The sequence below is a fragment of the Nylanderia fulva genome, unplaced genomic scaffold (assembly GCF_048542155.1).
Source record: "Nylanderia fulva isolate GAGA-0341 unplaced genomic scaffold, ASM4854215v1 Scaffold15, whole genome shotgun sequence".
NCBI classification, from domain to species: Eukaryota; Metazoa; Arthropoda; class Insecta; order Hymenoptera; family Formicidae; genus Nylanderia; species Nylanderia fulva.
Genome location: NW_028189730.1, coordinates 854,219 through 876,131, shown reverse-complemented (window position 1 = coordinate 876,131; position 21,913 = coordinate 854,219). Strand labels below are relative to the sequence as shown.

At 30.7% G+C, this 21,913-nt stretch overlaps 3 protein-coding genes across 9 annotated transcripts; 1 reads left to right on the top strand and 2 right to left on the bottom strand.

Annotated features, from left to right (window-relative positions):
* Positions 1 to 13: 13 nt before the first annotated feature.
* polo (Serine/threonine-protein kinase polo) lies at positions 14 to 7,313 on the bottom strand. 3 transcript variants are annotated; one of them, XR_003820580.2, is made up of 8 exons: positions 6,814 to 7,313; positions 5,878 to 6,102; positions 5,586 to 5,803; positions 5,092 to 5,387; positions 4,444 to 4,743; positions 3,794 to 4,194; positions 3,022 to 3,282; positions 14 to 2,956 (listed from the first exon to the last, which is right to left on the bottom strand). XR_003820580.2 is itself a non-coding variant. In XM_029308748.2 (8 exons), the coding sequence occupies exons 1-8, from the start codon at positions 6,913 to 6,915 to the stop codon at positions 2,954 to 2,956; spliced, it is 1,734 nt and encodes a 577-aa protein (XP_029164581.1). In that variant the 5' UTR covers positions 6,916 to 7,313; the 3' UTR covers positions 14 to 2,953. The 3 variants fall into 3 exon arrangements, 2 of the variants coding, with proteins under 2 accessions (XP_029164581.1, XP_029164580.1); XM_029308748.2 differs by having other exon boundaries at positions 3,094 to 3,282; XM_029308747.2 differs by having other exon boundaries at positions 14 to 3,282.
* Positions 7,314 to 7,828: 515 nt separating this feature from the next.
* On the top strand, positions 7,829 to 18,145 carry LOC114935851 (uncharacterized). Of its 5 annotated transcripts, none has more exons than XM_029308754.2 (10): positions 7,829 to 7,938; positions 8,462 to 8,568; positions 8,718 to 8,852; positions 9,175 to 9,375; positions 9,687 to 9,875; positions 10,024 to 10,204; positions 10,415 to 10,529; positions 10,928 to 11,056; positions 12,342 to 12,383; positions 17,721 to 18,145. In XM_029308754.2, the coding sequence occupies exons 2-10, from the start codon at positions 8,474 to 8,476 to the stop codon at positions 17,723 to 17,725; spliced, it is 1,092 nt and encodes a 363-aa protein (XP_029164587.1). In that variant the 5' UTR covers positions 7,829 to 7,938; positions 8,462 to 8,473; the 3' UTR covers positions 17,726 to 18,145. The 5 variants fall into 5 exon arrangements, with proteins under 5 accessions (XP_029164587.1, XP_029164585.1, XP_029164591.1 ...); XM_029308752.2 differs by lacking the exon at positions 17,721 to 18,145 and adding an exon at positions 13,710 to 13,818; XM_029308753.2 differs by lacking the exons at positions 7,829 to 7,938; positions 17,721 to 18,145 and adding exons at positions 7,996 to 8,135; positions 13,710 to 13,818.
* LOC114935919 (uncharacterized) lies at positions 15,179 to 21,830 on the bottom strand. Its single transcript, XM_085480451.1, has 5 exons — positions 21,104 to 21,830; positions 20,974 to 21,031; positions 19,872 to 20,465; positions 18,890 to 19,790; positions 15,179 to 18,728 (listed from the first exon to the last, which is right to left on the bottom strand). The coding sequence occupies exons 1-5, from the start codon at positions 21,489 to 21,491 to the stop codon at positions 18,432 to 18,434; spliced, it is 2,238 nt and encodes a 745-aa protein (XP_085336577.1). The 5' UTR covers positions 21,492 to 21,830; the 3' UTR covers positions 15,179 to 18,431.
* Positions 21,831 to 21,913: the final 83 nt, after the last annotated feature.

Below are 21,913 nucleotides of genomic sequence, written 5' to 3'. Positions count from 1 at the left end.
CTCTTCTTAGTCGTAAAACGTATCCGCCACCTCGCATATATCGCATTTATTTATTTATAATTTTATCCGTTGCTAACAACTTTCTATATACATCTTTTTTTTCTTATTTTTATATTTATTGTTTTATGTACATTTTAATTTTCTATGTTAATTTTTTTCACATATAACAATTATTTTTCTTTTTCTTGCTTTAAACACATATATCTAACTTAACATAATATTACGTCATTCATTAATATATCGTTCCCTCCAATTTCTAATAATTAATTCATATATAAGAGTCGGTTTAATTCATATGAAAAGTCTGAACAAAAAAGGAAAAAAAATAGTTAATTTCCTTTTTTCGTTAAATAATCTCTTCATATTTTGAATTAAACCAACTCTTTATATATGAATTCATACAAAAGTTTCCGTCACTTTTGAAAAGTTGCTATTTTCAATTTCGTTTTTAATAATTCTCTTCTATATCATTATAATGATAATAAGTAAAATGTATGTTATATTATACTTTAATTCGCGTCAACAATTGATATTTGAAATTTTAACTTAATTAACAACTCCATTTTTTGTATTCAGACTTCCTAAAGCCCGTGGATTTTAAACAATTTCCAAGATATAAAAAAAATGGAAATATTTTAACCGAATTGAAATTTCAGATATCAATCGTTAACATAAATTCAAGTTTAACATAACTCACTTATTATCGTAATGACTAAAGAGAATATTATAGCAAATTATTATGAAAAATATTATATCTATAAATATTTAAACTTTCGTTGATAATGCGTGATTACATCGTAAAAATTCGAAAGCTCGATAGAAGCAAAGACTAGAACAGTGATATCAGTCGAAAAAATCGAATAAATCTATAAAATATTGGAAAAATCTGTAAACTTAGATTCATACGATCTTGCAATTTCACAATTCGAAGAGTTAATGATTTCAGCATTCTAATATTCAAATAAGACCTAAAAATCTTAATCTAGAAATATAAAAAAAGTTTAAAAAATTAATTTAAAGAGATCTTTCGTCAAATCTATGAACTCTTTGATTTTCAATTTTGTAAGTTTTTTTTTCACGAATCTGGCGATTCCGATTATACTTGACGGTTTAAATAAATCAATTATTATCAAAAATATTAAACTTAATAGTTCTGGTAATAATTGAGTTATTTAAATTGTTTTAGTTACATCGGATCCTTTATTTTATAGATTTCCTCTCAATTTTTTCGAATCCTTTAATTGTTCTAGTCTTTTCGTTCTATCGATCCTTACGATATAATCTAACATTTCTATATGATTTTATCTATCCTCACGATGTATCAATGAAAAAAAGAACGAAAACTTTTGTAAGCTTTCAATACTACAATATAATTATATAAAAATCTATGTAAGCTCTATCTAATATTACAAAAAAAATCATACAAAAAATCAGTGTTTCTGGCAGTACAACACATCTCGCATCGATTTAATTAACACACATTGTAGTCACTTCGCTTTTAAAAAAAAATATAGTCTTTTGTATACACATCAAATATAGTTCAATATAATCAATTACTTTTAAATTTTTCCCTAATCAATTAAAGTAACACAAGAAAAATTACACATTCCATTTCTCATAATTTGACAAAATTTTTTTAATTTTTCCAAAGAGTATCTTAGAGATATTAATAGGATATTTTTTTATAATTTTACAAAATTATGTCTCTTATTCAAAATGAAACAGATCTCCTTTATTTTAGAAAATTATATTTTACAATGTCTTTGCTTTAATTTCAAAACAATAGTTTAAATTAAAAATTAAACATTTTACTAAAAAAATCTTGTGTTTAAAATTTTAACAAAAAAAAATTAGAAAAATATTTAGTCTCAAATAAATAGAGAAATATAAATAAATAAAAAATTTTGTTTTTGATAAATAATTTCATGTTTTTAAATATAATACTTAAATTATAACTGTTTTGAATATTAAAGTTAACTTTAATATTCAAAATACTAGAGAGGAACTTCCTCACTCTTATATTCCTATTACTCTCTTGTATCTCTTACTCCTTCTAAATTATTTCTCTATTTATTTATTTGAGACTAAACATTTTTCTCATCTGTTTTTGCTAAAATTTTAAACACATAAGATTTTAAACATATAAGTCATTATAAAAGTCTCATCTCAAAGCTTTTATCAGAATTTAAAGAGTTATCAGAGATTAATATTTTAGTCGCATTGTTTTGAACAAGTTTGAATGAGTTAAACTTTGAGCCAGTGAATCATTAGTCAAAAGAAGACTAGCTTCTGCGAATTTTCGTCTCATCTATGAGAACGAAATCAGACATTAGATTGCACTACTCCGTCGAATCATGACAATCCCTGCCTCTACTTTTTTTTCTTTGCGATGGGCATAACATGACATTTCTAGATCAAGGTGATTCACTCGCAAAGTGCAGAATATCTTTTGGGCAGTCGTTGTGGATCAACGAAGACAAGAAGTCTCTCGTAGAATCCTGAGCAACTAACAGGAATCAATAATTTAAAAGGAGTAAGAGATTAGGAGAATAATAGGAATGTAAGAATAAGGAAATTTCTCTCTTCAGGATTTTGAATGTTAAAGTTACTTTAATATTCAAAGCAGTTATGATTTCAGTATTATATTTAAAAACATGAACAGAGAGAAGGATTAATAACAACTGATCAAATTAGTTTAAAGTAATGTTTACGAGAAACGGCATACTGAAGAATAGAATGAAATATCTTGGCGCGCGAAATATCTCGCCTTCGTTGAACGCGATTGGCTCTTCTTTCTCTCTTTCTCTCTCTCTCTCTCTCTTTCTCTTTTTTTGTACTAAGCAGTAAAAAAATGGAAAAAAACTTGCCTAGCAAAATTTTGTCTGTACAAAAATCGAGCGAAGATAGAGAGGATCCTATATAGTTGTAATCCCGACTTGCCAGTTTTTCTTTTTCACTACAAAGATAGTACTATCAGAAAATAAATATAAATATTGCGTTTCTAAAGATAATTTACAATACCAAGAGAGGCGCAATATATATCCGATATTTCGTCTCTTGTTTTCTTTCAGCAATGAGCAATTTTTATCGGACCTGAGAATTTGCCAGCATCAGTCCAATCTTCTCATATGCATACATCAAATTCTTCGCCAATCCTTTAGAGCAACCATGCTCCTGAATAGTCTGGAATCTATAAGTTCGGAAATTCTTGTCGTGGTCAATGTAGGTAACTGCTGCCATCAAAGGGCACATAATGATCTTTGCGTGATCCAAAAAGTTGACCTAAGAAGCAAATTATCCCGAGATAAAAAATAATTACAATTTTGATATAATAATAATATTAGTGACTAAGTAAAGTCACATGTGTTTTTTTCATTCACACTTTTTCATTATTCATAATTTTCATTTATCATAATTTGTGTATATTCAAATAAATAAAAGAGAAACATATATATATATATATATATATTTCTTATTAAAATTTCTTATATCTTTATTATTAATAATATCCAATGTATGTATAATATATATATATATATATATAATAATGCAAAGAAAAGATAAATTATATAGGATATTATTAAATAGAAAAGGAAATATTAATAAAAATAATTTAGAAAAAGTATAAGAAATATAAGAAGATATATAAGAAAGTAAAAAAAAAAAGGATAAAAACCTAATTATTACATATGTAAAATTCGCGAAAATGTAAAAATTATTTTATTTTAAATTATTAATTTATAAATAAATTTATATTAAGTTTATAGAGATGGTCGACTAATTTAATACTCACTTGCACTGTGCCATTAGTCAATTGCATCACGACGGCCGTTTGGGTCCTGAACCACTGGTGTATGTAAGGTATTCTGGACAGAGAGTCACTTTGTTTCACTGCGACAGAGCCGCCTGCCTTCATCAAGTGCTCATTCATGTATTTCAAAAAGAAGTTCATCAGTTTCATCTTCTTTTCGAGATTCAACGGATACTCTTTGACCGTGTAGTACAATTCGTCGCCCTCACGATTGATATAGTGAATATTGAAACCATTAGCAAGCATAATCAATCGTGTGCCATCATTATACATCACACCGACGCCATCGTCGGACAATTGGTATCCAAAACCGTATTTATCCGAATAATCCACCCATTTGCTAATCCAAATTACAGGTTGCGCCGCCGGATCAGTCATTTCATCTGCGAGTTTTAAAAAAAAAAATATATCTTTATAACATTGTATAATAATACTAAATATAATAATAATAATAATAATAATAATAATAATAATAATAATAATAAGCATAGTTGTATTTATATTAATCAATTATGTAAAATTTAAAATTATATTAAGAAATATATCTAAAAATATTAAAAATAATATTTTATTTCGTCTACTCTAGTAAAAAATATTAAAGGTTGCAGGAAGTATTTTTCCATTAAACATACCTCCTGAGCAAGTTACATCTTTAGCAGGCTTATATTTTAGCACCGCAGTCAGCTGCTCCTTTAATGTGTAGAGCATTTTTTTAATATCATGATTGATTCTCTGCGGTTGTTCAACTACCTCGGCACTAAGCTTGGCTTTTCGTAACGGGCTGTTTGGCACCCGAGAGGCGAGGATATCCTGTTCGGAGTAGCCGTTAAGATTCATCTCGCCGAGCGGTTTACGATTACAATGCGACTCAAGCATGTCTAAACGCGGTGCCATTGTCAAGCAAGAAAGCGGCAAACTTGTCGGCATATATCCTATAATTATTAAAGATAAAAATAAGAATAAAGAAAACGAGCATAATTTTTTTATTTTTGGTAAATAAAGAAATGATATAGAAGAAATATAAAAGAAATAAACATATTTTTTTCAATATAAAATTGTAATGTTAAGAGAAAGAGGATTAATTAATGTGTAAAATATTTATGTTTTAATGATTGTTAAGGTACTAAAAAAGTATACTAAATTATTTTAGTAGATAGAAAAAATTTATAGACAACTGAAAAAGTATAGCAAATTAATAAATAAATTATTAGAGATTTGTATAATTGTTTTACGAAAAAAGTAAGTACACAACTTGACGTTTTACGAAATATTGGGCGTACCAGAAGTAAAGAAGGTATCCTTCATCAATTTGGCAACGGACGGGCGTCTCGCTGGATTCAATTGCAGCATATTTGCTACCATGTTCATAGCAGGTTTGCTGATATGCTGTGGTGTTTTATACTGCACTTGCTTAATTCTGGTATATGTCTCCTTGAGACTCGATGTTTCAAAAGGTGGCTTGCCCACAAGCAAAGTGTACATTATACAGCCAATGCTCCATACATCGGCTTCGTACGAGTGCCCGACCTTTGTCAGTACTTCCGGTGCTATGTAATTCGGAGTGCCACAGACAGTTCTGTCGAAAAATTCAATCAAATCATTGTAATTAACAAAATTAATTCTTATTTGTGATAAGATTAAAAATTGTATAAAAATGTTCAAATTTAATTTACACATGTTGATTTAATTCTAAAAAATTAAATTTTAAGAGAATCATTTAGAGAATGAAAATTCCTATATAAATATGTTGTATTAGCATTTGAGCAACAATTACTTTTTCCTTTCACCATCATGTTCCAATTTAGTCGCTAATCCAAAATCACCAATCTTGACTTGCAATTCGTCGTTCAAGAATAAATTTCCTAATTTTAAGTCCCTGTGAATTATTCTATGTTGATGTAAGTAAAAGACTCCGTCTAAGATTTGCTTCATAAAGTACCGAGTTTCACATTCCGACAATGCTTTTCTGCGTTTATGTAACTCCATCATTGACTAGAACATTAAATATTTGTTAATTGATTACAATTTATACTCATAAAAAAATAGATTTTGTAAAGAATGCTTACCCTCTTGCGACAGAGCTCCAAGATAATATATATATTATGGGAATCGTCAAAGAAACTATGAAAACCAACAATATTTTTATGATTCAAAGTTTGATGAATCGCAATCTCTTGTGTCATCTTCTCTCTCTGGTTGCTTTTTATCATCAATGACTTTGGCACGATTTTTCCAGCATATACATGATGTGACTTTGATTCTGTTATCTCATAACATTTTGCAAAGCCACCCTAATGAATGTAAGAGTAACAAAACAAAAATTGTAATAAAAAAAAGCTAAATATGTAAAAAAAATAAAATAACATTTTAGAAATATTTTAATTATAAAATCAATTTTATATATATGCAACTTTAAACAATAAGAGAAAAATTAGTAACTTTAACATAGAAAGTTAAATTATATATAAAAATGTATTGTAAAATTAAAAAAATAATATATGTACATATATATATTTACACATAAATATAAACAAGAAAGTAGAGAACCAACAAATCAAAATAGAGATATTAATATAATTAACAATAAACTAAAGGGTCACTTAAAATTCCCAAGTTACGATATATCAATATATATATGTATATCCCCACAAAAAATGCAACAAGCGTGACGAAGATTCGCATAAAATGATACAAATATCGATAAAAAAACAAGATTTTAAAGAATATAACGACCTTTTGAAGTAAACTCCTCCCTCAATGACAAATTATCGTGACACTTGAAATAGTATATTTTTTCGACGCAAATATTCTCTCGAAAATTCGAAAAGGGCGAAATCATCGTCTATTCAATTCCTCGAATTACCTGAGCAACATACGAAAACGCAACAAGTGTCGCGCGCTGAATGACGCATGTGCGAGTCCCGAGAAGAGGACTCCAAAGCTCGAAAGGGACAACGGAATGGGAAGGTCGCGAAGAGGCTGTCGAAGGTCATTTCCCTTACCTTGCCGAAGAACCGGCCCCTCATGTAATTCTTGCCGGTGTTGGCATCGTATATCACGTTGGGTATCGCGCACTCCTCATCCTTGGTTCCATTCGTCGACATCGCTGACAGCCCGAGCCTTCCTCGAGAACTACGTAATTGCGTCCGTTTGTCACGACGGCTTCGCGGGACCGGTTTGACGGTGTAACGATCACGGAGGACGAAGGATACAGGGGACGAAAGCACGGCGACCACAAGAGCCAAGAGCGATCTTCCGCGTATCCTCGCGTTACCGTTTATTCACACACAATTTCCCTTATTCATGCACGAGCGCTCGCGAGAGAGGATCCGAGGTCGTGCGCGCGCTCACTTTTAGGGTCACCGCAGAATCGAGTCGCCGAATTTCTGTTCCCCGTGCTCTCGAACCGCTGTTTTCTTCTCGCAGTCTCGTCTCGTCTCTCGTTCTTCGTCCTCGTCGCGGAAGACACGCAACGGCTCTCGCCGGTTTAAATGACGCACCGCCGACCAATCGCCGAGCACGCCGGCGAGTCACGTGGTCCCGCGCGTTCGCGCGCGACCCGAGCGCCGCCGAGCGGTCGTTGACGTTTCGTTGACATTTCGGATTATTCGCGCGCGCGTCAAAAGTCTAATTTGCAGATTTTCTAAACGCATTTCGTGCGTGAATCGGAAAATACAATCGGTGCGGATGCTTGCGCTTTATCATTTTTCTGAGAAACACGATTGGCTGTCGCGTCGTCCATGAAATATTTCTTTATATAGATGGTACTGTCACATATGTCATCCGGATAGTGCTGATTGGCTGTCGCGAAAAACCCTAGGATTCACTATCGATAATCGATCGATAAAGCTACTCCTACACGAGACGTAAAATATATCGTCGAAAAATTATTATATTGAATATAATTATAATATACCTGTATTTTTCTTCGAATATATCTTGTCGTATTACGTCATTCTAGTTGCTCGTACTGACGACACGATTCATGCAAATTTGACTCGCGTAGTCGTGGTCGATGTTTCTCTTTCCTGCTCTTTCTGCCGCGCCAGTCGTCCATTTTGCTTGTTCCTTCCTTGGTCCGAGGGTTTTTTTCATCGATGAACTGCTTGTTTACTCATTAAATCAGCGTGAGTAAATGTCAATCCGAATTAATTTTTTGCGTTTCGATCTTGCACGGTGATTTGCCTCGGTTCGTTTCTTCGAATACCGCTAAGATATACCTTCGAGAGGATATTTTTCATAGAATTCCGAGGATAGCGTCGTTGCGGTAATTCCTGGTTGCCGCTATTTCCAAAATTTTATTGCTAATTCAATACATATTTAGGTAGAGTGTGATTTATTGCTGATATCTGCGTGATTTTGATTGTATTAAAATCTGCATCTCTATAGAAAAGCATTAAGAACTAATATTGCATAGCTCTGGTTGTAAAAGAATAAGAGAAAAATTTCACAGATCTTTGTCAGTCGAACAGAAATGCAATTATCTACGAATCTAAGAATCTAAAGACCTTAAGAATCTTAAAGTTCGTAATTTTTCGACTTATGAATTCCAAATTCATTAAACTGTTAAGTCTGATTTGTAAAAATTTACATTAGTAAGCTTTTACATTGTTGGATTTATATTTGAACAATTTGCGTGAAAAATTACAGAAAGTTTGAACAATGGACGGAGCACCAGGTGGTAGAGGTGGATTTCGAGGTCGTGGAGGACCTGGAGGATTAATGAGAGGACGTGGTGGTTTTGGAGACAGAGGAAGGTGAGGAATTTACGATTAGTAGAATGCTAGGGAAAATAAAATTTTATTTAATGTTGCTACACATATTTATTTGACAAAATACTTAAAAATTATATCTTTTTTGCAAATTGTAAGAAAAAGTATAATTTATTGTGTATTTTTGTCAACAGGGTTGGCCCACCACGAGGTGGTAATATGATGCGCGGTGGTCGAGGCAGTGGACCTGGTGGAGGCATGAGAGGTCCACCGATGAGAGGCAGAGGTGGTCCCCCTAGAGGTGGACGTGGTGGACACTTTCCTCCAGGGTAAATATTTTAGTCTTATTAATATGCTTTTTAAATAAACTTAATTTTAACAATTTATAAAATTTACATTAATTTAAATATAGGAAAAATATTCCAGGTGAATAAAAAAAATCAATTTTATTTTTATAAATTAATTTCTTGTCATGCATCATATAATAATAATATATTATTGTGTATTTTGTTAACGCTTTTTCTTGGCATATTAGGCAATCTTAAAAATTGATTGATTAAAACAAAAAATATTTCATGAATAATAAAATAAATCATTTTTTAAAATAATGACTATTATAAACTAAAACAAGTTTTATTATCATTTTTATAGACCACCTGAACCAGGAATGTCCAGTGGAGGTGGACCACCACCCCTAGGAATGGGTGGTCCTCCACGAGGTGGTGGCGGAAGAGGTGGTGGAAATAATAACTTCCGTAGCAGAGGCAGAGGAGACTTTGGTAGAGGAGATAATCGCGGTAGCAATAATTTCCGTGGACGTGGCGGCATGGATAGAATGAGAGGAGGAGCCAGGTATATGAAGAATGCTTTAAATTAATTTAAGTTTCGATAAATTTTATTTGTCATTAAAATTTCTATAATTAAATTGCAATAATCTCTAAAGATAAAAGATATTCAATTGTGCATTTTAACTTTACATGGAAAAGAATACTATTTTTTTAGAGGATAGTTATAAATATTATTATATTTATAGTATTTAGTTTTAAATAGATTTAAATAATTTGAAATGTACAAATTAAAATTTTTTTAAAAAATATAATAAAATAAAGATTCTATCAATATATTACTATATTATTAATGTTTTTGGAAATATATTATTTTAGAGGAGGTTCGAGTAGAGGTGGACCAAGTCGTGGTGGCTTTTCTGATCGTGGTAGAGGAATTGGTGGTGGACGCGGTGGTCCAACGAAACGAGGAGGAGGTCCGCCCAATTCCAGTGGACCTCTTAAAAGGCCACGTTTTGATCAACCATCTTCACAATCTTCTAATGGCTATGCTACTCAACCATCCAGGTAGAAGAAAATAAAGAGAACTATTATATATGTATAAAAAGTAAAATTTTTCTTATATATATACTAGTTTGTTCCAAATACATTTGTTTTATGCATATAGAAATTACTACAAAGTATTAACAAAAAATTTTTCTGGTCAATAATTCAGTCAAGGTGGTTACGGAGGTTCAAGTAATGCTTATGGTGGTCAGCAACAATCACAGCAGCAGCAATCGGTAGGATATGGCGGCGGCGGTGGAGGTGGCGGTGGTTATGGATCGCAACAAGGATATACGCAATCTTATCAGGGATACGAAAGTTACCAGCAACAAGATTACGCTCAAACAAGTGTGAGTAAACTTGAGACAATACAACACATTGATAATACTTGTGAAAGCTTTATTTAAGATTTGCTATATTTTTTTAGTAAAATTAAATATTAATTCTTAAATAATTTTTAATTTTATCAAAATTGATAGCCTTTTTTTCATCATTATTAATTTGAAATTATTAATAGTATTCAATCAAAATTTGCTATTATTTTTTCCTCTCGATTTCAGGGCTATCCATCCGCACCGCCAGACAATAGATACGGCGGATCGTCTTCAGTTCCAGTTGCAGGAGGCTTCAACACTAACGATCCCTATAGTTATGGCAAAGCTCCGCCTAGTTCAGGTAAGCCTATAAAAATTACAGAAACTACACATTCTTTCATGCACAATTTTATTTTTTACTATTCTTGTATATTTGTTTGCTTTAATTTAGATTGTAAAAACTTATAAATTGATTAAGTTTTACATATTTGTAGCATTATACTTATCTTGACAATCTCATATGAATATTCAAAGTATGCAACATCAAATATCTAAATGTATCATTTAAATATTGAATTGTGACATCAGGAGGACGTCCTAACAAGCAAACCAGGAGTCTAAATATATATATGAAAATGTAATAAGTAGTATTAATATTATGTTACAAATATGTCAAATTTAATGAATTTAAGTTGGTCAGCTATCGGACTATCTTATTATGTACAACTATTTTATTAATATTACGTAATGCATGTCCAGCCAATTACCAGCAGGAGGCAGTGCCAGCAGCGGGGCCGGGGGGCGGGGGTTATGCCCCTTCTAACCCCTATGACGACCGATCTAATGCCAACATAATCAACCGGGGTGGTTATTCGACGCAACCTTACGGTTAGTTATTTCGTCCGCTGTCATCATATCGCTCACTGTATAATTTATTAATTCTTTCGCTACGGCATTTGAAGCGATCTTTAAGGATTCGTTTATCATTGAAATGGATCATTGAATTATCTGGTTGGAGCAAAAAATATTGCAAATTCATCTATATATTTCCCATCATAAGTTGTAATTTCAGCAATTTTATTTTTAAAAACGTAAGATTAACAATTATTTTTAATTAAATATTTATTGGCAAAATTAATAATAAATATTGAAGCAATTTATTTATAATTTATTTATAATTTATTTATAATTTGGACATTAATAAATGCATTAAAAAAATTTTGAATACTAATATTAATCCCTTTTGCAACAGATAATTTAATGTCTTGCTTGATGGATAAATTCTCGAGGATCGCTTTTCTTGTGCTGCTCTTATTTTCCGGACGATATCCAAGTTGACACGTTCCTATAATAAAAGTGTTAAGCATAATTCAGACGAGAAACGATCTGATTCAGAGAATTGAGACAACAGAGAGGAGAGCACATTTTTATTCGCGGATGATGATTCGTTTGATTATAAATCTGTATAGATGTTTTAAAAATTTAGATACCATGAACTTCTGAACTTAAAATCTTATCAGATTTTGCTGTTATAATTCTTAAATTTTTTAGTATTTTCGAATCTTTTTGGATCTTTACAATTTTCTTTCGTCGAGTATTTTCGGACGACAAATGAAATTACGTAGGGCTCACAAACTTCCATTCCCAATGTGGCAAGATAAATCGGATCTTTTCATCGGGACACCAGCACTGCAGCGCACTGCCTCCTGCCGTCTCTCACTGCAGAATATTACAAGGAAACTTTTTTTCTTTTTTTTCTATCTAAGAAAAATCATAAAATCTATATCAAAAGTTATCACTTCTATCGTTATTAATATACTTTTGAATTATTTTTACTGTCTTTTATCATTTTATTTTACTTTATTTTTTACGATTCCGTACTTCATTATTTTTATTATGTTCTTTATATAGACTTATTTAGTCTGTCACCTTATCGAAAGTACTTTTTTAAATTGTTAACTTCTCAAGCGATATTAATTATTTTGAATTAATTAATTGTTACTTCTCTGTGTCGAAATCTTGTATTTTGTCATGACTATTCAAGAACGAAGTTATTTTTTTCGTATTTTCGTGCTACTCCTTTAAATTCTTTCAGATATTTCTCGTCTGAGTCATTTGCTTCGATGTTTTCAATATTTTTCGTTGTCTAAGATCGCATTTTTTCTGATTACAGATTATCCAAGTCAGGATGGTGTTTATGGGAAACAGGATTATGGTAAGTACAACTCGCAGTACAGAAAATTTCATTGAGCAAAAGAAAAGGATTTATTAGCTAACAATAAGTATCAATTGGAATAAGGAAAAAAATATTTGTAGACAGAGACGAATTATCAAATAAGTAACACAATATGATATAAAATATAAAAAAAAGTGTTAAGAAAGTACAAAAAAAGATCAATAATGTCCTGCATCAGTTTTAATTTATATATAAGATTTATACTTTCATATACTTTGACAAGAACAGAATAAAATTACCTTTTATGCGAATTTTACGAATATCTAAGAATTTGAAGACGCACATAATAATCGAAAGATCTGTCGAAATGTTAACAAGAGATTCTTATAGATTTAAATATTGCATATCCAGGATTTTAAGATCAAAAAGATTTACTTTATATTGTTGAATAATCAAATAAGAATTATAATTAGTACTGTGTGCAGTATATATAGTATATATAGTATATATAAGTATATATAGGGAATATGATAATATAACGATATTATATGTTGCATTAGTGTATGCGACAGTACATGATATATTTATGACATGATAAGTAGTTGCAGTAGACCGAAACGTTTGCAATATATTACAAGAATACTCGCAGTACTAAAAAAAAGTATTTACAATTTTATAAATGTGTTTGCAATACTACAAGAGCATTTGTACAATATTATAAAAAATACAATATCAGAAAAATTTTCACAAGATATTACAAGTATATGTATCTCTACAATGCGGAAAGATATTCGATACAATATTCTTGCATATTTATAATGTGCATATATTAGAAATTACAAGACTATCCACAAAGAAAACATATAAGAATATATTTATATATACATATTATTTATTCATTTTTTCTGATATTAAATATCGGACAAATCAGGCAAAATTATCATCACAAATTAATCATGGCGTATTATTCTAGATGTACATGTGCAAAAATATTATAAAAGAAGGTCGAAGTAAACGTAGTAGGCAGGCAAAGATGAATAGGTAGCGTATTGTAAAAGGATTTGTATATATATTATACGTATAAATATATACATATTTATATGTATATTTATATTTCTGTATATAAATTTATATATTATTTATTTATTATATATATTATATGTATTATACATATATATATTATATATATTATATATTAAGAGAACATATATATAAATTTATATATGCATGTATAAATACATTTTACATTTATATATTTATATTTATATTATACATGTAGGGCGTTCAATTTTATATATGTAGAAGTGCAGAAGCACAAATTCTATTTCTCAAGTAATGGAACGGAGGAGCTATGGTTGTTTGCAGGTGGCAGTGCTGGTTACCAAAACACCCAGTCTCAGCGACGTTATTAAAGTTATCCGACACTTATTAATCAATCCCAGCTCATTAATTCTGTATCTAAGTAGATAACATTTTCTCCCACATAGTAGACAAAAGGGAAAGAAAGAAAGAAAGGACATAAAAGATCGAACTTTTTCCGGCGCATGAAAAAGTGACAGTTTAAAAAAGAAAAAAAACAATTATTTCCTCTCTTTTCAAACAACCTGAAAGTAAAGTGATGCGGACGTTTTTACAGAAAAGCTGATTATATATATCTTGGAAAAGTTGTAAAATCGAATTTTCTATATGAATACAAAAATATTTTTTTCCCAAAGTGAGCTCAATCATCACTGCGTTTGCACAAAAAAATTATTTTGTCAGATTGTTTTCTTTTAAAGAATTTTACATGTTTTTTAATTCATAACTTTTCCAAGATATTTTTGCACCTTACTTTGTGCTCCAAATTTTTCATTCCCATTTGCTGTCTTTATCTCGCGCCTCTGGAATGAATTTGATTGATATATGACTCGACGATATAGGAAGTATACACATTTTATACTTGACAATTAGCGATATACACTGCATTATTTCACTCCACGTCGCTTATACGACAATCTAAGATTAAGTTTAGCTCTGGTCGAGCGCTTATATTCTCGATCGTTTTCTCCACGATTTATAACATAATTTAATATAACAATAATGACTAATTAAACATACAGCAATGAGGAAAGCGATAATGTGAATGTAAGACCGGCGTCTTATTTTGTAAATAGTAACCGTAAATAAATCCTTTGGAAAGGCAAAATCGTGGCAGATATGTGATCTAGAATCGCACTTTACCCTCGAAGACTAGAAAAGGCAAAATATTAGTAAAATAATCGATATAAAAACAGTTTTTTTATTATTTGACACTTTAGTCAGAATACAAAACGTATTTATTTTAATTCCAATTAATTATATATAACAAAAATTTAAATTCCACGACTAAAGTTATCAAAATTATATATTTTATAATTTATATGAATTTTTTCGTTTTTGCTATAAAATTTTCTATTTTATTATTTATTGTAATTTTTGTTTATTAAAATTATACAAATAATATTATATTGTATTGTATAATAATATAATTATAATAATATTATATATGTGTGATATGATATATGTATATATATATATATATTATATAATATTATTATAATATATTCTTGTATAACAATATTATATTGTATAATTTTATAATTTATTCATTTATTGTATAATTTCACAAACTAGATTTGTGGTATTACGAGCGTCGACAATTATTAATAACAATTAATCATGTTGCACTAGCTGAGAGACAATCGTCAATTAAAAAATTCTCATGATATTGAAGGAAACATTTAATATTACTTTGTTAACAATTTGCAAAGATTGCATTAAAATGCGAATGGTATAGAGATTTTTTTCCACGATAGAAAATTGTGCCAGCCGAAAAGAGGGAAACGAATAGGATGATTTGATAAGTCAGTTCAATACTTTTTTTCCAATTTTCTCTATCGTGCATTATTTTATATGAATTAATGAAACTCGCTTGTGAATATAATTTGTAGCGTTTATTGTATACGATAAATCTTTCACAAATACCTACTCTATATAGCGTATCATGTTGTCATGTCCTGATCTGACCTATTGTAAGCGATCGCTCGATTTTGAAATGAAAGATACATTGAAAAAAAGAATCGTAGACATCGATATACATATATCGAAAAATTTGTTGTTATTGTCACCTCACCTTCGACAACGAGAAACAGAAAAAAATGGACGAAACACGAAAACCAGCAACTGCCCTAGGAAGGCTTATCAGAAAAAATGAATGGGCGAATAAGCGATAAATGAGGCTAATATTTGCCTCGATAGTATAATGATAAAGAAAGTAGGTATGAGCCCTTTTATGAAATCTAGTAGATTAGATATATAATTTTGCGAATTCATCGAGATCATCATCCGTCTTCGAATTCTTCGATCAATTGGAGTCGATCTTTTCTTAACAAAAATTTTACAATTATATTATAAGCGATGGGAAACGAACAGTTTTTGGTTTTAGATATAAATAACAAGATTTTGACAATTAATTAAAGTTATTGTTTTCGATGAAAAAAAATTCCGACTTCAAATTGATCAAAAAATACATAGACGAAAGATGAAGACTAGGAAAGAATTAATTTTGTAATTATTTAATTATAAAAATAGGTGAAAAGTAAATGAGAATATATTATACCTATACAGATATCTAACAATAAGAAAGTATAAGATTAAATTCCAAGATTCAATTTTCTATAGAATATTAAGAAATCTCACATATTAATTTCATACGATAACGTTATTATTCCAGGAATATTTTATTCTTAAGTTATATTTAAACATAAAGTGTGTTGGAATTTGACAGAAATATCTATAGAATATTTTTCCTAACATTAAAAAAATTTGCTCATAATTTAGTATAATACTATTCAAATATTATCAACTAAAAGATACGAACAAACGTATAATTAAAGCGTAATATGAAATTTAAGAAAGACAGAGTACTTGAAGTATCAACAGTGATAAAATTTGACGAAAATTAAGTTTATTTCACAGGCGTAACGACAAGCTGAGATACTTAGGAAACAATGAATGAAAGTCAGAGGGCGAGAGACAGAAAATATCTTTTCTCCAGCGAAGAACATGTCAAATTCGCTAAAGTTCACGTTCCCCCGTTCAAAAATGAAAACAAAGAAACAGATTGGTGAAGTGTCAGCAAAACACCTATTTTCGTTGATCGTAAATATATAAAATTAACAAATATAAACTTGAGTGAAAAATGCAGAAGCGTTTTTGAATTCATAAATAATTTTACAAGGCTTAGTTTCTTATACTATATATATATATATCCATAATATAATATATGAAAATTTTACTCGAAATAGTCATTTATATTATAAAATAGTCTTTTGCATATATACACACAATTTTTTTAAATCTCGTATCTTTTGAGCCAAGTAAAGATAAAGATGATATTGTCGATCAATGATAAATATTAACATGAAATTTATGCTAAAAATGGAAAAGAGAAAGAGAACGAGCAAGAAAAGTAATAGTTTAATAAGAATAGCTACACACAAATAATGCAAAGCATTATGAATATTAAATGAAAATCAAATGCTCGAGTAGACCACAACCCGAAAACTCAGGTGAGTAAATACAAATAAATATCTATCGTTCTTTGTGAAAAAAGTTATCAATTTTTAGAAAGAGAGAGAGAAAGAGAAGATGTGTCTATAATATATATGAGTTATAAGAGAATTCATACAGATTCGATTAAGATACTTCTTCGTCTACTGCATTTATCGAGTGTAAAGTGGATTTACTAAAAATAGTAAATATAAGTTGCTTATAAATTATGAATCATTGAAAGACATAGTGTATTTAGGTAATCGAATCGCAAAATAGACTCTATTCAACTATAAATAGACACGGTTGTGCGTTTCTTTATCTTTATGTCTCTTGTATATAAATATTATACATGGCATAAGATATTTACAACAATTGAATATAAAAGTGTATAGGATAAAAATGGAGAAAATTCGTAGATTCACACTTGTCACGATTTGTAGTACAACAATGTTATTGTTGTCATAAGTTTCTCGTAAATAAAATAATTTTTATGTACGATAGGCGTTAGATTATTCCGAGAAAAAGAACCAAGAACGGTAAAAATCGACAGTAGCAATTAAGTGAATAATAGGAAGGTGTAGAAAGACTGAATGAGAAAACAGTATAATAATGATTAATAAATTGAGTTACTCGATAATATAGAATAGACACGAGAGTTGAATAAGCAAGTAATACTGCAAACGATATTTCGTAAAGCTGATAGATAAGATTAGTGTAAATCTCGATGAGACAAATGCAAATTATATATAATTTTTACAAATTAATCCTCCTGACTCTCTGATTTGCTGTTATTGTTTTCTCTAGGTTGATCACAAGAACTTCTACTACTAATCGCCGAATATGAGACTATCATCTACTATGAGACCATCGATGACTGCCACATGACTGGCGTCGAGGGCTGAAAAATGAGGTGTCTCCTATCGCGGTAAGTCAGGAAAGATATTAATATCGAAATCTGAAAGTTTATACAGTGCTATAGAATTAATACGCTTTTAAATCCCTTTTGCATTAAGAAGAATTGAGTGTATAAACGCACGAACAATTCTTCGAACGTTTAAATTGAAAAAATGTTGATTCTACTATCAAATTAAACATTTTTTTACTTTGAAAAAGCCTGTTATTTCTACAACATTTTGTATATATATTATTTCAGATGAAATTATATATATTAAAATATAATGATTGTTGCGATATAAACAATTTAATAAAGAACTGTTTTTAGAATTAATTATATTTTACAATTTCTTATAAACGAAATCCTCTCATTTCCAGATATTTAAATCCTTTTAATCATCAGTTATAATTACTAAAGCATAAGAAATAATGATGATTTAGTTTGACTGCGATAAAAATTATATAACTTTTTTTGTAATTTATTCTCTCTTTATTAAACTTATACCGAATGTTTCTATAAACATTAATTTTTTTCTTATTTTTTTTATCTATTTGTATCAAATTAAATTTTTGTTGCTAGTAAAATTCTTAGCATACATATTCTTATTGAACATTCATGAATTATCGATTATCTGCTTCGCTGGAATCACAATTCTTGCAGATGTATCTTATACATGCTATGTGTCTCTTACATGTGAATCTCGAGCAGATATTGCATTTTAGCGTCGTAATCATGGCTTTACGTTGTCTGCATATAAAACATCGATCCTTCTTTTTGGCCGAATTTTCCTCTTTATCTATCTCGCGAGATCGTTTCTTCGGGAATTCTTGTTCACAGTCAATCAGCTGGCAATGCTCGTCACAATGATGTAAGATGGTCTGAATATTCAAAGGCAACGTCTTTATCTTCGCCCTTTCCTGCAATAGGAAACAACTTAATTCTTCACTTTTATTACACATTAAATTTTAAAAAAATTTTAAACTTATTTTACAATCAAATAAAAATTTAATTTCTTTATAAAGTAATTAATTAAAATTATAAAGCAGGCACGATAATTTTAAACACTTTAGATACTTGCCTGTAAATGTGGTTTCAATAACGCGAGCGCGAGCGTCTTCAAGAAGCCTCTTCTATACTTCTGCAGAAGCTTTGTTTGAGAAGCGTTGTAAAGAATCTGAGCATTCACGCCAGCCACGTCTAACAATAAGAAAAATATTGTCAATGGCCATCTCTTGGTCTTTTTAGAAACGGAATATAACGCGCATGTTCGTTCCATGACGTCTATCGCATTTTTTGCTGCTTCGTACTGTTCTATGATCATCGGTTTCTTGGTCCATGGATTGAATTTCGCATCGTGATGCGCTGTCGAGAGCACAATGATAGCCTTGCCTTTCTGGGGTACGTGAGAGGCTAAGGTGGCATCGTTTCTGAAGCCTAAACGGGTACTGCCAACTGGTCGCAACTTTCCTGGCAGGAAACATAAAGGAATTTCTCTGTGATCTCTTCCCATCGCACCGAGAAACGTGATCTTATCGGCTAGAAGCGCGATAGCGAGCAGATAGGAGGTATAATGTTCATCGCAAGTTAGATTGTAGTTGTTGGAGCCTTTGAGATGTTCTATCAGTCGCAGTACAATCGCCGCGGGATCATTGCTGACTCTGTAAGGTCCTTCCGGCTGCTGGTCGCAGTAAAGTTCCATGTTGCATGTGAATGATGTCTTAACGTCCACTAAACTGATAATCTTCAATCCGCATTTTGTCGGTGTGTTGGAGTCATGTTGGACGAAGCTGCACTTGCCTCTGAAATTTTTCAGTCTGTCTCCAACGACGAGGGACTCACTGGGCAAATAAGAGTCCTTACAGTTCTCCATAAACATGTTCCAGATATTTCTTACAGGCGCCAACTTGTCCACCTTCAGTCGCGTGGCTCTAGTATTCCTGTCGTCGAGTAGTATACAGTCCAAAAGAAACAAAAATCTCCTGTATAAACAAAACAATTGACTTTTATAAGATAAATTAAATATACGAATTAACTTTATTATAAATAAAAATAATTCTTGCCTGTAGCTCATTGTGGAACGACATATCTCCAGTCCGGTACCATCATCTGTCCACAACTCTAATAGACTTGCGTGTCTGGCTCTTTTCATCCCAGCGAGATATAATAGACCGATCACCGCCAGCATTTCAGACCTCGTCGTCTCCTTCGCGTTTCTCTGGCTGGGACATACATGATGCTTGTGCTTGATCGAGAAATTGGTGCAAGCGACAATTTCTTCCAGCATTTTGTCATCGAAGATCTCCCGGAAAGCAGATAACTCATCTGCGATTTCATATTTTTTGTCCGATTTCGTAATACTCTCCTTTTCGAAAGGAATAGTGGCAGATTCATTCGTACACGGTGTCTTATTCCAGTTGGTGACTTTATTTCTACCAACATATACGGGTGCCTCCATTGAATGGTTGAACGCTGCTCTGTCACCCGGATCGGAACTATCCGAGAGAAATTCGGCATCCTGCTCAACGTTACTGTGTTCTGCGTCAAGAATATCCTCTTCTTCAGAAATTTCATCCTCGCTGCCTCCAACATCAGATTCCGATAATTCTGTTAGTATCTTGGCTATTTCACCATCGGTAGAATTTTTTTCAGGGGTCCTGGAGATTAATTAGAAATTTTTAAAAATTTATGAATAAACTCCTAAATATAAAGCAATTATAAATGTTAAGGTTACCATAAGAGTTAAGATGTTTTAAATTACGAATTTTTATTCTTTTACGTTAATCACATACATACATATATGTATATGTTTCTTAATGATTGGATTTGAAAGAATCATGAAACATCAGAACAGACAACAACAAACAAAAAAATTGATAAATTATACAAATAATAGCCATACATAATAATGTGTGCTCTTATTAGTTTTCCTTTTCATATCTGATTTTTTGTATTTATATATCAAAACCTTTTTAATTTATTATAAAATAATAGCCATTATAAATATATATAAAAAATAATCATTTTACATTGAACAGGATATTTATTATTATTAAGAGTGAACAAGAACACTTATTTAAATATAGAACAAACATTTATATACGACTATACAATTTTATCATAATACAAGTATATGATAAAATATCTCATATGTTTGCTACTTACTTTTGTGCGACAATTGTTTGCGCTTCAGTAAATTTGTAGTTTGAAGTATCAATGGGCTCTTAACAAAATAAATCACTGGTGATTTTTGAGATAAACAGCTATATGTAAAAATTAGTTTTAGTATACATACTGGGTAAATGTAAGGTAGGAACTGCTACTCTGGATAGTGTGGTTGCTAGTTTTACTTTCTCTTCAAAATGTCTATCGCAAACAACTCTATGCCTCAATTGACTTTCAGATAATTGCAGCAACTCAATATTCCCACAGGCTCTCAACCATTTCAGAAATCTCTCTTTGTCTTTCGCAAGTGGAAAAGAGCGTAGTCTTAAATCCTTTGATTCACAGCCTAGCACTACACATTTCTTTTTATAATATGACATATTACTTGCATCAAATGTGAAACCAAAATTAAAGCAGATAAATTCTTGCCACTGTACACAAAATCTTTCATAACAAAATTTATAGTTGATCTTGTAGTAATTGAAGAATGTAACGAAGAAATTACATTTATATTGCATATGTGTTCTCTCTTTAATTATTGATTTACTTCGAAAACTTACTTAATCCGAGAAATATCAGAATAAATCAACACAGATACAAAGAATTTTATTTTTATTTGTCCTATAAATTATATTGTTTGTTTTATTGCTACCTTTAATTACTCAAACATAAGTACTTCCTCTCTCATAAATACATTTCCATTTTTCATCTCTTTCCTACATATATTTTTTTCTTTTTTGTAATATGTTTTTTCAATTTCGCACCATATTTTATTTTGATTCCAAGAAATGCAGCTACACAAAGTATTCTGGCAACAACGATACACGAATCAGCTGTTAGCAAAGATTCAAACCCCTAATTTATTTTACCGACAACTGAAATAACAGATTCCATATTTTAACACAGTAATGCAAGAAACGGCCGCTACGAGGGCTCTGAC

What these genes read in the sequence shown, in the direction of transcription:
- LOC114935851 (XM_029308752.2), top strand. Translation starts at nt 8,474, where the DNA reads ATGGACGGAGCACCAGGTGGTAGAGGTGGATTTCGAGGTCGTGGAGGA. An exon ending in GGTTTTGGAGACAGAGGAAG is followed by an intron (nt 8,569 to 8,717) that starts GTGAGGAATTTA and finishes TTTTGTCAACAG; the next exon opens with GGTTGGCCCACCACGAGGTG. An exon ending in AGAATGAGAGGAGGAGCCAG is followed by an intron (nt 9,376 to 9,686) that starts GTATATGAAGAA and finishes ATATTATTTTAG; the next exon opens with AGGAGGTTCGAGTAGAGGTG.
- polo (XM_029308747.2), bottom strand. Translation starts at nt 6,915, where the DNA reads ATGTCGACGAATGGAACCAAGGATGAGGAGTGCGCGATACCCAACGTG. An exon ending in TGGAGCTCTGTCGCAAGAGG is followed by an intron (nt 5,804 to 5,877) that starts GTAAGCATTCTT and finishes TTAATGTTCTAG; the next exon opens with TCAATGATGGAGTTACATAA. An exon ending in GGATACCTTCTTTACTTCTG is followed by an intron (nt 4,744 to 5,091) that starts GTACGCCCAATA and finishes TAATAATTATAG; the next exon opens with GATATATGCCGACAAGTTTG.
- LOC114935919 (XM_085480451.1), bottom strand. Translation starts at nt 21,491, where the DNA reads ATGCAATATAAATGTAATTTCTTCGTTACATTCTTCAATTACTACAAG. An exon ending in TCCTACCTTACATTTACCCA is followed by an intron (nt 21,032 to 21,103) that starts GTATGTATACTA and finishes TATTTTGTTAAG; the next exon opens with AGCCCATTGATACTTCAAAC. An exon ending in TATTGAAACCACATTTACAG is followed by an intron (nt 18,729 to 18,889) that starts GCAAGTATCTAA and finishes TTCCTATTGCAG; the next exon opens with GAAAGGGCGAAGATAAAGAC.